This window comes from Rhipicephalus microplus, chromosome 4 (assembly GCF_043290135.1).
Source record: "Rhipicephalus microplus isolate Deutch F79 chromosome 4, USDA_Rmic, whole genome shotgun sequence".
NCBI lineage: Eukaryota > Metazoa > Arthropoda > Arachnida > Ixodida > Ixodidae > Rhipicephalus > Rhipicephalus microplus.
In genome coordinates this window covers 141978705-141993750 of record NC_134703.1, presented here as the reverse complement: position 1 = coordinate 141993750, position 15046 = coordinate 141978705, and the positions used below count along the sequence as shown (strand labels likewise).

General features: G+C 45.9%; 1 protein-coding gene across 3 annotated transcripts in view; it reads left to right on the top strand.

Annotated features, from left to right (window-relative positions):
• LOC119172387 (uncharacterized) overlaps positions 1–15046 on the top strand; it is a 150259-nt gene that overhangs the window by 106783 nt on the left and 28430 nt on the right. For 2 of the 3 annotated variants that reach the window (XM_075893696.1, XM_075893697.1), the window contains 3 exons: positions 7963–8220; positions 12020–12208; positions 14699–14884. In XM_075893696.1, the coding sequence (XP_075749811.1) occupies positions 7963–8220; positions 12020–12208; positions 14699–14884 (633 nt within the window). The remainder of the gene's footprint in view (positions 1–7962; positions 8221–12019; positions 12209–14698; positions 14885–15046) is intronic. The other variant, XM_075893698.1, reaches the window with a different exon arrangement.

Sequence of the window (15046 nt, the reverse complement as noted above, 5' to 3'; positions counted from 1 at the left end):
TCGCACCGCAAGGGTGAAGTAATAAATGTGAGCCCAGCAAATTGTAATGCTATACGAAGTGAGGCTGGCAGCTGTTATGGATCCTATCTCGCGCAAGTGTTAAAAAAAAACAAGTCGCAGTTTCTCCGCCGGGGCGAATCAATGAATCCCATGGGATGTAACGCTGAGAACTGCTAGCAGATCGAAACGTGCACAGTGCTGCTCACGCACAAATGACGCACAAAAAACAACACACACAGCACGAGAGCTAACTAACAACGTTTACAACTAGACGCTGAACGCGCTGCTTAAACAAAAAAAAAACGACGCGCGAAACGTAATCACAGGTAAAGATATGAGTACGAACTAACGAACGTCCCTATTGTCACTTCGCTGTGTGAAAAGCGCGCTCTTTTTGCAAACGGGGCCTGCCCAGCGAGCGGGGTTGACCATTGCAGCCCAGGCAACTAACGCAATCATTCCGGTGAAAGGGGAATGCACACGATTCTCCCCACCGGAGGATAAGCACTGGAGGATAGGCGCTAGCGCACAAGTGCCTAACATCTCGCGCCCACGCTTAAGACAAAGTACATATGGGAGATAAGCGCGCGTTGGCTCATCGCGACGAGCTGGGTGCCGAGCGCGGGCTGCTTTTTTACTTTTTTTAGTTTTCCTATATATAGATACGTATACATATACCGTGCATGACGGCAACGTTGGCAACGCTAAAAAACAGCTGAAACTACATATCCATATAATTGCTATCGCAATGAAACTCTGTTGAAAAATGTAGAGGAGATCTACTTTTTCCCCAGTCTCTTAATTGCGATCTGAGTGGAGCGCATCAAAGAGTATACGCGAGCCACCTGCGGTTTATCACTGCCGAGATAGCGTGCGCGCCGGCGATCACAGCCACGCCCTTAGCAGCAAAGTGCAGTGGTTGCTCGAGCGGCATCCCCTTTTTCTTTTCGTGCTTTTTGAAAAACATGCGGAGCTCTTCCTCAGTTCTTCCTCTATAGGCCTCCCGGTGCGGAGGTTGGGAAGGGGGCTGGTGTTATACACGCGCCTTCCGAGCGACAACAGAGATGAGCCGCATCGTTCGATCTCTGCTTCAGCCGTGTTGGTCACCCCCACTCCTCACCTCCGCTCATGTTTATGCCCGTGAATAGAACAGACGATGCCCGGGGAAAGACATGAAATCCGAGTGATAGTGAATCCATCCTTCTGCATAAAAATCTGAGCATTGATGCAAAAGTACGTTCGAATAACAATTTGGAATTGATACGGGACGTGACGTCGACGGCAAAAACCCGTCGACAGTTCGCCCCGCCGCGGTGGTCTAGTGGCTAAGGTACTCGGCTGCTGACCCGAAGGTCGCGGGTTCGAATCCCGGCTGCGGCGGCTGCCTTTCCGATGGAGGCGGAAATGTTGTAGGCCCGTGTGCTCAGATTTGGGTGCACGTTAGAGAACCCCAGGTGGTCAAAATTTCCGGAGCCCTCCACTACGGCGTGTCTCATAATCATATGGTGGTTTTGGGATGTTAAACCCCACATATCAATCAATCAATCAAATCAAAAACCCGTCGAGAGTGTCCGTATAGTTTCTATCGCAAAAATAACAAGGCAGTCGTGCAGGCCGGTTGTCGGGTGTGAGCCATTGGTTCGCCGGGGTAGGTCTCGCCCATGTCGCAAGAGGCGATGAACGGAACGGTGGCTGGAAAAGCTGCATGGTGGGCTGAAGCTGAGGGGTTGCGTCAACATACGTAGCGGGCGTACCCGCTGCAAAGGACAGGTCGAGCGGTAGCTTCGGCGTAAGTCAGAGGGGTGGGTGCTGGAGCAACTTGAGGCGGCCTGGTGACCACTTGGGTGTAACTCAGGGGTGTCGGAGCCGGAGGTTGTGGAGGGGGGGGGGGGGTACGTATGCAGGCATGACCTCCACTATTTCCTGCTCAATTGCTCGACGGATGGGAGGGAGAAGGGTAGTGGCCAATTGTTGAACAGCCGGTGGGTGGGCAAAGGGCAGGAGAGAAAACTGGCGCACGATTTCCTCACGGATGAAGGACTTGAGGTCTGCCATCAACGCCACTTGGTCACAAATGGCCAACAAGCGTTGCAGCTCGTGGTGGGGAGCGACGGGTCATCGAACGCTGCCGGTGGAGCTCCTCGTAACTCTGGCAGAATGTGATGACCTCAGCCACTGGGCCGGGGTTTTCAGCGAGCAGCATCCTGAAGGCATCATCGTCAATGCCGTTCATGATGTTTCGGATCTTGTCAGGCTCGGACATGTGATTGGATTTGTTGCATAAGTCTAGGACATCTTCAATATAGCTGGTGAATGACTCACCAGCCTGCCGAGTGTGTTCACGTAAGCGCTGCTCGGCTTGCAGCTTACGAACGGCAGGGTGGCTGAAAACGTTGATTACAGTGGTCTTAAAATCGGACCAGGTTGAAAAATCAGACGCGTGGTTGTTGTACCCCAAACTGGCTACGCTTGCAAGGTAGAACACCAAGTTGGTCAACTTGCCGTCCTCGTCCCATTTGTTGGGGATGCTCACACGCTCGTAAATGGCGAGCCAGCCCTCCACGTCAGTGCCATCGGTGCCAGTGAAGATGGGTGTGTTACGGATTCTGGGGACACCGGGACAAGGGGGTGGCATAGGAGGAGGCGTTGCGGAGAGGCGTCGTGGGACATAGTGGATGGCAGGTTACGTGATCGAAGCTCCAAGGGCATCAAAAGTGAACACAGCACTCTCCACCAATTTGTTGAGGCGTTTATTAGCTGGCAACCAGTGATCATGGCGACAGTCACGGCCAAGCACGCACTCACAGCGCGAGCGGCGTCCTTGTTGGGCAGCCCCACTAGAAGGTACTCAAGAGTTCGACCCATTTCAGAGTTAGGAGGCTTCGCTACACTACGAGGTTTCTAGATCGTTATTTTAACAATCATAGTTGACTTAATAGTTGCCTTTAGTGTCCCTTTAACCTGTGCAGTGTGTACACTATATGCGTGCATCGGCGCGATAGTAATGTTGCATCAGGAGAGCTTTAAATGGATACTGAACAAAATTTCTGCCCCAAAGATATTTAGCCTTTTTGAAATATTGCGTACTGGAATCGATGGCCACACCCTTTATTTTAGATAGAAACAAATGAAAATAATGAGTTTGATGCATTTGCCCCCCCCCCCCCCCCCTCCGCAACTGCCGTGTCTAGCGGCCAAGCTGTGAACTAGGGGAGGTAATGTTTGGTGACGCCACAACTGCCAGAAACTCGCATGTCAACAATGCCAACATTCACCTGCATTTGGAAAGGTTTCCAGAACCACATTTGTCTCAAAGTGCACTTTCAATTGCTCTTCCCGAGGAAAGCACAGGAAGCTAAGCAGGAAGGAATGACACAAGGGAAGAAAATAACTCACACACGCCTCGACACCTTTAGCACTTTTGCTATTTCTTTTTTTTGTCGAATGCATACATTTTTAGTACAAGCGCGTTTGCATGTGTGGACAAGCCGCGGGCTCTCGCAGTGGCTGTAGTAATGACCGAGTGCGCCATGTTCAAATCCATCTGGTTCCTGGGGATTTTGTGCCCGAGGCATCATTTGTCAAGAGAAGGGAAACTTTTTGCTGTCTTTGAGAATTTATTGTATATTCTAGGACGCGTGCTGCGCTACATCATTTGGCACGCTTGTTCTCATAAGCCTCCGCTACGGATCGCAGTCTTTTCTGACCATGCTCATAAAGTGTTGCAGAGCCCCTTTTTAAGCACCAACCACCATTGATGTGCCACCAATGAATCTCGTAGAATAACGCTCATTTTCGGCAGCTATGTTCTTCCTTACGCTTTTCCAGCACCTGGTGAAATGCATCTCCCTCTCGCTAATGATGAGGGATTGGCGGGAAGAGAAAGCCATGTCGCGTTAGCATGTTGTCTGCAGAAAGATTCAGGGTGTATGTACTTAGGCATACGTGGATTTTTAAATCGTCAGAGTTAAGAAGAAAATGGAGGCTGACGCCGACTGCGGGTGAGAGAGCGCCGGGAGAGGAGGTAATTGTCAATACTTTCGTGTCACATGGGCGTCGGCAGGATTTTCCCTTGGGGACTGCTAACTCTTGTTGAGTTGCAGTGAATGAGGGGGGGGGGGGGTTGTTCACAGTTGTGTAACCATGCCAACAGCAACCAACAGCAGAAGTAGTCAATTGAATTGTAGGGCATGTGCTTGCGAGGAGGGTACGCTACGTTGAAAAACTACAATTGATGCTTAACCACATTTGACATGACGCCCATATCAAAGGACCGCATAAGTAATATTGTTACAGCGAGTTGACATGAGATGGTTTTATTTTCAAGAGGTTTGTTCGTTCGTGGTGGCGCACTGCGATCTTGCCAAATTCTTCCTCTCCTTCTCTGCCTTTCACATGTCCATTACATTCCACCGCAAGCAGACAAAGCCCGTAGAGTGAGTTAGGATGAACAAAGAGGGTAGAAAAGTTTGAGCTGAGTAATGTGAGTGAGCTGCGTTCGGTTCGATCGTTGACCATTGGACAAAAGACAAGCTATCACGTAGGGGAGATGGCTGAGATGCTCGAAAACTAAAAATGGGCCTGAATATCGTCATAGAAGCTTTTGACACAATCCACTCTTGCGTTGCAGTGTCCAAAGCAGCACCAAGTCACCTTTTTTGAACGATACTGGTTCGTGACTGTCGTCGTATCGTTCCTTCGAACAACGTTGAGAAGTGAGAGTTCAAAGACGGGCGATTTGACGGGCGATTTGACGGGCTTCTTTTGCGGGGCACAAGGTGTTCAATACAGAATCGTCATTGTGTAGAATGAAGGGCAAGAAAGTATCCGGAGACTTAGTGGCAACCTGGCGTAAAACAGATAAAATGGGCTAAAGTTCATTGTTTCATGTTTTGCCTTGTCATACGCATATGTTCGGCAGGCTAGCCAATGTGACGACTATTGCGAGCATAGAGAGCAACCAGCCGCTTGATCTTGCATCAGCGATCTGGCAAATGGTACGTGAAGAACTCGGGCTGTGCGCACGAGTGGCACACAACCCCAGCACACATACCTTCTACCTGCCACCAGAGTTCAAGCGAAAAGTTGCTTTCTTGTCCTGGCTCCAAGCGGCAGAAGGAATTGAGGATTGTGATTCCACACCTCGGTATCAGCCACGTCTCTATGATAAAGTCCCTACCTATGACGCTCGATCACAACGAGGACAGATGCGTTTTTATGCTCGTGACTCTGAGCCTGACTGCATCCCACTGCGGCAAGGACAGCACCGATCCTACTACCAAGATGCAACTTACGACCAATACAATGGATTCCAGAGAGTGGCAAAAACCCATTATTCGCGTGATAATGAACTTGCGGCCCAACAGCAGCAGCCCAGGATTCCTTGCGATGAATATAGTTCAACCTGCGACCCTTCCGTGCGCTACAACTGTGGTTTCACTAGACATATTGCTCGGTATTCCTGTCAACAACGCTGCCCGTCACGAAGGGCACTAGCCATGTTTTCGGCACCAAGACCCGGTGCATCATATGACCTGCAGACAACTGACTTGTTTCGAAAGGACCGTTTTTCGCGCGAGACAAGACCCAGTGATTTGCCAGCATCCGAGTAGAGTTTGACACTGCCATTCAACCATTCTGGTCGCTTGACTTCTTCTCTGCGTCGTTCTCCTTTTCTTAACTGCCTTTCACATGTCCGTTACAATAATCATAAAATTGATAGCCAAGCACTCCAACCAGAATTGACCTTCCACCAACTTTGCTCCTGCATGGAGTGTTTTCCTGAAGCACTTTCGAGACCTGGCGTGGCTCCATTGCAAAACGTTTGATTGCCTTGTATAATGCTTGAGTTCCATTTCTGCAGGGGCTCCGTAGTTTATTCTTTGAATTTATGGGGTTAACACTGCCAATGTCAGTTTTCTTCTTTTCTAGCATTTCAAAAAACGATGCCTGTTCCCGCTGTTTCTAGGCATATTTCAACTGTCAATCACCTACGGTGCATACTTTCATACTGACGCTCGTGGTATACAGATATGTGACACACGAGTCTGCAGAAAAGGGTTTGATGACGTACGTGATGTGATTTCTTGTAATTTATGTCATCACCAGCGTGAAAGAAATATTCGTCCCAGCCTCTCATTCTCCCATACTAATTTTGGTTTACTCCTACATAAGAAGACGGTCCCGAGAGCACCTAGACGCAGGCTGCTAGATAGGCAGACTGACAGAAAGGCTCAAAGTTCCTGCAGTCCTCTTCACATTTAATATATGGACCACAGTATCTGCCACTTTAAGGCGTTTATTTGGGCTAGTTGATATTGAGTGAATGTTTCTATGCTCCATGGAACGCACGAGCATACTAGAAAGAGAGACAGGATGTGTAAATAGCAGTCGTCCGGTCTCTTGCAACTGTGCCAAATGCTGTTTCTGGCAATGGACGGTCAGGCAAAGTGGTTGTTTGCAGTAGACCTATTAAATGGCGCTGTCGTCCGGTCTCTTGCAACTGTGCCAAATGCTGTTTCTGGCAATGGACGGTCAGGCAAAGTGGTTGTTTGCAGTAGACCTATTAAATGGCGCTGCTTTTATTTATGGGTGGAAGTGTCGTCACATGTAGAACGTAGCCACATGTATCAAACTTGAAGATGTGCAAACTAGCCCCCAATGCCACGCATAGTCACGGTTTATAGATGCAATAGGGTCAAAGAGGACATTTTAGAGAAATTCCGGCATTGCTGCTGGCATCGTTGGCTGGGAGCATAAAATCATCTTTTGTATAACAGAAAAATTCAGAAAGATGCAAATAAAACTGAAAAAAATATCTTCACTTGAACACAAGCCGTTTGCATGGTAAGCAGATGTTCTACTACACAGCCACACGTCTGCTTAAAAGTACAGTGAAAAGAATTTCTTCTGCTTGGAAAGGCAGTGTAAAAAATCATCTGTGCTTTACAAACACGTGTGTCCTGTAGAAAGGCTTCAAGGCTTCACAATACATTATATAATATCGCAGTAATATAGTTTGGTACAAGTGTTCATTGCCATTGGGCATTAGAATATGTATTATCATTACGACTTTTTGGTTCTAAGCCAGTCACCCATCATAACGGGCAGTCACGTTGCTTGCAGGTATTCGCTTTAAGGCTACATTGTGGGTGCATAGCTTTCTTATATATATATATATATATATATATATATTTATATATAAATATTGTGACACAATTACAATACCTGTATTCATTATGTCCAGGTGGGACTGTGTAAGAAATTAAACCTCTTACTTGAGCAGAATTATCGAACTCGTAGTGTGGGAGGGTAACAGCAGCACCTGATTCTGCCCCGCTTGCTTTGTTTACAGCACTTTTCATGGGCCTCGTCTTGTCACTCACTTCTTTTCCCCATCAGTCGTTTTGCCTCGGTCTCCTACATTTTACCTCTTGCTTATCTTGCGAGGACATCGTGCCGAGACTTCGTGCACCTTAATTTTTCTCTTTTCTGTTTATAGACCAAGTGGTGCGCAAAACTGCTTTTCTTTTAGCTATCTGCAAGGCTTGTGTATGTGCTTAAAAATGGAAATACGGGGAGCAATCGTGTGGACGAGTTGGTGATACAACAGTGCAAAAGAAGGAGAAAAACAAAGCAAAACAGTTGCAGGATGCTTTGTCTTTCTTCTCAGCTTTTTTTTCGTTGTGTTCTATGATGTCGCGAAGCTTTAACATGGAAATTCGGTTTGGAAAGGAGCCTGTTGTCAGTTGTAAAAGAGTACTGTCGGCAGTACTGACAACTGGTTGAGTTGGTACTGATTGAGGAGTGGCTGCGTGTGTATTGCGCTGGCAGTCACAAAAGAATATTATCAGCGTTTTTCTTGTCCCCCAGTGCCTGTATTTTTCTTTGTGAAAGTGTGCCCAGAGCCTGTTTATCATTATGTTCGAGCTTGGAAATCAACCAGGTGCGGTTTCATTACAGAGCCATCCATGTGCCAGGCGACGATGTTTACTGGCCAGTTCCACATGAATGAGGCGTTCTTCCTGGTGCCTGGTAGGCGTTGGACCGAGGTTCCTACCATCGATCAGTCCCAGGGGCAGCTAGTGGGATGGCCACACCAGCCTTCGGGGGGCCAACTCGTAGCTCCACAAGGCAGCTCCACTACTGCACAGCAGTCTTCCCTGTTGATGAGCCCGTCGGGATTCCAGAGTGGGCTCTCTACAAAGGACGGCATCCAAGGTGTGCTTTCGAGTGAGCAGCCACAGGCTGTTGGTTCAAGTTCTAACATGTGGTGCTGAAAGATGGGAAATAACGAAGCAACTAGTGAAAAGTTGAGGACCACGCAATGTGCAATAGAAGAAAAGAATACGATGGAAGCAACATTACAAGATCAGAGGATGGCAGAATAGGACAGGGAATAGAGAGGGGTCGTACAGAGAGAAATGGACCTGGGCTGGCCACAGAATGCATAAAGCAAACAAAGGGTGCACATTAAGAGTAGTAGAATAGGTGCTAAGGAATTGAAAACGCAGTTGTGGAAGCCAGAGAGTTGGATAGACTTGTAAAATCGGGAACCTTCGAGGATAAAATGGAATCAGCTCACACTAGATAGGCTAAACTGGCAATTGTTCCAAAAGGCCTTTGTGCTGAACTGTACATAATCAGGCTGCCAATCACTATGTTGCCTTCACTGTGTGCGCATTTGTGGCATTTGCAAAACCTTAGCAGCAATCTGTGCCGTTTGCCACCGCAACGCGGTTGTATGCCAACTGCTGCACACTAACCCCACTTCTTATTTTTCTCGCTGTTGCATATCAAATGGATGTGGTTGTAGAACTCAAGAAGGAGGTAGGCGAGAAGTTACCTTCTCGCCCACCTCCTTTTCTGTCTTATGATCATGCCCAAAAATACGCATGATCATAAGACAGAAAAAAAGTTCTGTCTCTGAAATTCAAATCCTTCACCCCCGGGTCCGGGACAACACATGCAGGGCACGCTATTCACTGTGCCACAGCCACATACATTGCGTGCTTTGAAAAGTACACCTGTCATGTCTACTGCTGTGCTTTCACAGCGTTAAAATGTAGTAATGCATCATGACCGTAACATCTGCGATTAGTTTCTTCAACCCGTCGTTTCTATGCATCCGTCCCGTTCGGCGCGTTTCTATAAAGGTAGGAAACTTTCGTCAACTTCAAACGCACCCCCTGGTGGCGACCTTATCCCAAGCGTCGAAGTCGCTCATAGCACTCGCCCATACTAATCCATACTCAATAGTTTGCTGGCTCTCCGACGCCTGCTGATTTCGCCCTGTTTTAACTTCGCGTTCGCAACTCACCCGGCGAATAATCATGGCTGGCCAAAGAGATGGCATGACGCATGTTGCGTTTCCCTCTGATCAGAGGCGACAATGAGGTAAGGTGTCATGCGGGTGAATTTTAGAATGTATGAAGGGGGAAATCAAGGTGTCCGTTTAGAGTCGGCGCCAAACGATTTGCTCAGTCTGGGACAGTGATGTATGGGCTGGTACATACAGAACTTGTCCAAACAAGCCGAATCCCCCCTTTGCGGGAGCTGAGCGACAGGAGCGATGGGAGGCTGCTCTGCGCAGCGCACGACCGGATGATCAACTCCAGATCGTACGCTGCGCTATAGGGGTCGCCGAAGCGCACGGACTTTTGGCCACCTAGAGCAGCCTGAGGGCTCATAGTCTTCTTCCCTGACCCTCTCCCCCTCCCTCACCTTACCCATTTCTGGCGTCATTAAAGTTGTTTCCTCCTCCTCCTCCTTCCTCTGATCAGGCAGTCGTGTTCAATAACTCTAACCTGTGCGGATGAGCTATCTTAGCCTAAGTTCGGCATCGAACCAGTCATGCTTTTCTGGCTGTCACACCGCTTTCTCTGGTTCCGCTCTCACCGTTAACTGCTACAGCTACCACAGACATCTATGGCTGCAACGGTTTGTCTAAACATTAATGATGGACGTTAGTGAAGGGATGGAGATGTGTGACTAAGTGGCAATGTGGGGCGTTCGCGTTGAATGGTGCTATGGTTGTCAAACATGAAAAGGACCTTGTGCGAGCTCTATTACATCTGTATGCAGTGAACTGTAAGGAAAAGCTTCACTTTCGTATTATTCAAATTCCTATGACTGAGGAATCTAAATTGACCATGTTTTTTCGCATAAACTGCACTCTGAAACATCATACTAAAAGGGGTATTGCACTTTCACGACTAAGTGTGAAGTGTTACAAGAGAGACAATGCCAGATCTCAGTTTATTTTGTGAAGAAATGTTAACGTGCATTGTCTAGCATTTCACTTGTAATAAAAGAGCGAACATCTCATGGGTACTTAGCGTTGACAGTTATCACATAGTGTCAGCAAGGATGTGGAAGATCACTTCATTGGTGAGCTTAGCTGTGATGATAGTTGTAACACACTTCTTTGCTGTGCACAGTATTGCTTCACACTTGTGCTACTGTACTGTGCTTATTAATGTTGGCAGGCTTTGCTTTTCTCCAGGGCTTCAGCTGCATAGTTTCATTATGGTCATAGCAGTCCACTGTATGTGAATATTCCTATCTCACAGCCTGAGAAATATATCAGTCGAATAAATCATTCACCAGTTATCCCCTGGCAGATGCACTGCACTGAATCTCAGAAGAAAATTTTGCAGATTCTATTTATAAAATATTCGATAAAACCTTTTTAACGCATGTGTCTACTACTGTATGGCAAATAACCCCATTTCCAACCCTTGGAAGAAAAAAAAAGCCCCTGCATGGGTAACGAGAGACCTATCACATATTTGACACCTTTTTGATAAGAATGCCTTGTGAAATGATGTCTGGAATTGAAGCTTGCTTAAACGTTAAAGTGGGCGACTTCTACTTTTAAACAAAGAGCTGAAGGCAGTGTTTGCTGGCGAGAGATTTATGCAAATGGCTGCTGGGAGCAATAGCAACACTTAGAACAGCTGTACAGGTTTGTTGTTTGATCGTGAAGTTCGAAGCAGCATAACACTACACACGTTGGCACATTCAACAGGGCACATGTCCTGTTGAGTTGCAGGTTATATAATTTTGGCTTGTGTGAATAGCAAAATTTATGTTTGAAGTGAATAGTGGTTTAGGTCGAATAATTTCTAATCAAGTTGGAGTAGTATATATATCTCATATCATAAAGGAAAAGGGGCAAATTTGTCACAACCAAACTAACCTGCACAATATTTCTTTTTAATTGAGTCAATGCCTGTGCAAATGCAAGTTTTCTTTTTTTTTGCATCGAAGTTGAAACAGCTTTCAATTGTCACAAGGTTTGACCTTCGTTACAATGCTGGGGATAGCTTGTCCAATATGTAACATTTTAAAATTTATTATACATTGAGCATGTAAGTTGGTATAACGAGCTTTTAAACACAAAGGAAAGTCATTGTGAGGGTAATATTTTAATTTAACCTTCAACTGGAGCTTTACTGCAGTGTGAATTTCTTTTTGATACGGGGTTCGTGGCTTAGCATTACTGAACTGAAATGAAACCACTGCTACGGGGTGTTACGTGCAGACTAATATGCACCTATTCGTTTGTTTCCTGTAATTTGAAATATCTAATAATTTATATTTTGTTCAAAAAGAATTTGAAAACAGCATTATTTCTTCGAGTATTCACACAAGCCTAATATAATTCCATGCAAAATAATATTAATTATTGAGCATGGTTGTCTGTACATTCAGGCATGCTCAAGTGCATTTCACTGCGTGGCTGAGGCTGACACTGGCTTTTGCAATTATAGCAAAGTAAAAGAGGAAGCACAAGTGAACAAAACACATCGCATTACCTTTAGCTACTTTGAGATCGTTGCATCTAATCGTACCGAAACGCACACAACTAAGTGGACCCATAATAACATGTCTTGTCACAGTATATTATGCCACTAGTCTGTACCCTGCTTGTTTTGGACGGAAACAAGCAGTTCTTTGTCTTGAAACACGGCTTCATTGAGCCTGTTATTGACAGAGTCGATGTTGGGTGTCCCAGGTGGACCACCTGATAGTGTGGGCTCCATGGGTGTATCAGCAGCAATCACGGCACCCCTGCCGCAGCAGTACGGTGACTCGAGGTCACGACCTGCAGCCGCGATGCGGAAATCCCGCACTCCGGCCAGTGTCCACAATGTGGGCTCCTCCTCAATACCTTCTTATAACCTATACTCAAAAAGTGCAGCAGGTGAGAAACCATATTTTGGTCCCATGTATGTAAGGGAACACCAATTAGTATGAGAGTTTGTAGGGACTACTCAAAACTGTTCTATAAAAAAAGAACTTAGAATACGGGCAGGGACACTCATATAGTCCATGCACTGGGCACAGCCCACCTCAATAACTGCGCTGCCTGCATGTCGACCGCTCCAAGGAGGGCAGAATAAATTATTGAAATGACACGAAAGTTTCACTTTAAAGAATCTTGACTTTTATAAAACAATTTGTATCTAGGAAGCATGTTTGTGATGAAACATGAAGTACAAACCAATAATAAATGTTGACAACCTTCTCGTTAGAGATGTCAGACGGAATGTCGTTGCCATCACAGAATAGCTATAGGGCATGTTTTGTTGTGAGCTCACTTAGGTTTGATTTGTGCATGAGTGCGATGATATGCGTCATATCTCATATTATAAAAGAGCGATCGGGGGACGCGATGCTTTCATATTGAAAATAGTCAAGACACAGGCATTTGGATTGCCAAAGGCTGCATGGCGTTGTCGCTTGCCTGAGGCCTGTCTTCATGAATGGCACGAACAAAGAGATATCTTCAGCTGCATGTTGACCAAAAAACGTTCTTAAGGCTGCAAACAAAAGCAAGATCTGGACCTTGAAGGCTACATTGACAGACCCCTTAAGAAAATCCTTGTAGACAATGCTTGTTTAGATAATAGTCTCTGGATTCCTGTGCAGTCGATGCGTGTTGAGAAGTGGTCCTAACTCTTTCGTTACCGTTAAGAAATGGCTATTTTCCACATGTCTCAGCAATAAGGTTACTGCGTGCTTCAAAAAAACTCCAGCACACAGTGTAGCATATCAATTTATGCGCAATCAAAAGCTCTATTAAAAAGATATTGGTCTTAAATCAACCAGAATTATTTAGAATGAATAAATACGTAAAAAATGTGTAATTTTTGGTTGCCAGCTGGTAAACAGTGCAATAAAAAACACTATATATGTAAACACATTTGAAACAAGTATATTTCAGTATATACATTTTGAAGATGAATGACTCAGGAATTCTGTATTAAATAATGATTGGTCTACACAATGTTCATGATAACTTAGACAAAGCAAAGGTGAACATGCGTGCTGCTCCTTTGATCGTGCCATGCAGTGAAGCATTGCTTGGTTCATCGTCAGGCATAGGTGCACTCTTGCACATTTATCAATAAGTTTTTGTTTTTGTTACAATAGGAGGCCTGCAGTGGTTCCGTTGTAAATTGATGCCCGCGATGTGATCAATCCTTCAATAAACCAGATGCGCAAAGAGCTTCACTAGTTCATGTAGTGTCACTTTTTTCCATGAGGCACATAGGTGTACGTTTCAATGCATGCATTCAAGCACATTTATTTGTATTTTTGCAGATAGTGTTGAAAAATAATTTTTTTTCAATCATAAAATGTCTTGCGCCGCTCCATAGTGCGGGGCCGAAATGTGCTCCATCAGCCTTTTTGAAGCTCTGCTGCCGGTGCTAGCACATTGCTTCTCAGCGATGTGTGGACCTCGCACGTAACCAAAGTAACTCTTGAGATTGGGCACAAAGGTCAGCAGGTACGCACGTGCAGCAGAGGAGACATTTTCAGGCTGTAAACAAAAAAGCAACGCCTGAGTGGCTGCGAATGCCGTACTGACATATCGTATCGTCGCCCTGAGAGCTTTAAGCTGAGCTACTGTCATTCTCGAACTCAAAGTTTGTCATCAGCCAATTCAGCTGTGGTCACAAGATAGCTTCGAGAATTCATGCTCGTACGAAAACGACGCCATAGGGACAACTAGTGTCACGATATGTGCCCCTCTGTCTGATACAATGATACAAGCGAAACTAAAGCTGCTGCAAAGTGGTTGAAAATGCCACCTCCACACTTCACACATGCGGTTGTCCTTCGGAAATATTTTTTTGTAGAGTATATGTTCCCCGACTCGAAGCACCAGCTCTCTGGCGAATAGCTGGCATGTATTTGAAACAATTATTATCGCTCAGCATGGTAAGATTGTGAAGCTGACTCCTTAACTTGATATTTGACTTAGAAAGGTTCCTTTTGATCACCGAGCGTAGATGTTACTGTAGCATTACCACGAGTGGTGTGCACTTCTCACGAGTTTGTAAGCCCAGCGAATTTCCCCAACAACACACGTACAATAATGCATGCAAAGATCTGTAAAAAACTCTCTTGTCTTGCGGGCTGACACGGGCTTTTGGAATTCTAGCTTAATAAAAGAGGAAGCACAAGTGAACAAACACATCGCATTACTTTTAGCTACTTTGAGATAGTTGCATCTAATGGTACCGGCAATGCGCACATCTAAATGTAATCATAATAACATGTTTTGTCACCGTATACTATGGCATTAGTCTGTATTCTCTTGTTGGAACAGAAACGAGCAGTTTTTTGTCTTGAAACACTGCTTCTTTGAGCCCGTTATTGACAGAGTCGATGTCGGGTGTCCTAGGTGGACCACCTGTTAGTATGGGCTCCATGGGTGCGCTGGCAGCAAGCACGGCACCCCTGCCGCAGCAGTACCGTGCCTCGGGGTCACTAGCTGCACCCGTAATTCAGAACTCCCGCACTCCGGCCAGTGTCCACAGTATCGGCTCCTCCTCGTTACCTTATCACCTTTACACAAGAAGTGCAGCAGGTGAGAAACCAGATTTTGGCCCCATGTATGAAAGGAAACACCAATTAGTATGCGAGTTTGAAGGGACTACGCAACACTGTTCTATAAAAAAAAAACTCTGAATACGGGCAGCGACACTCATATATTCCATGAACTGGTTAGGGACCACCTCAATAACTGTGC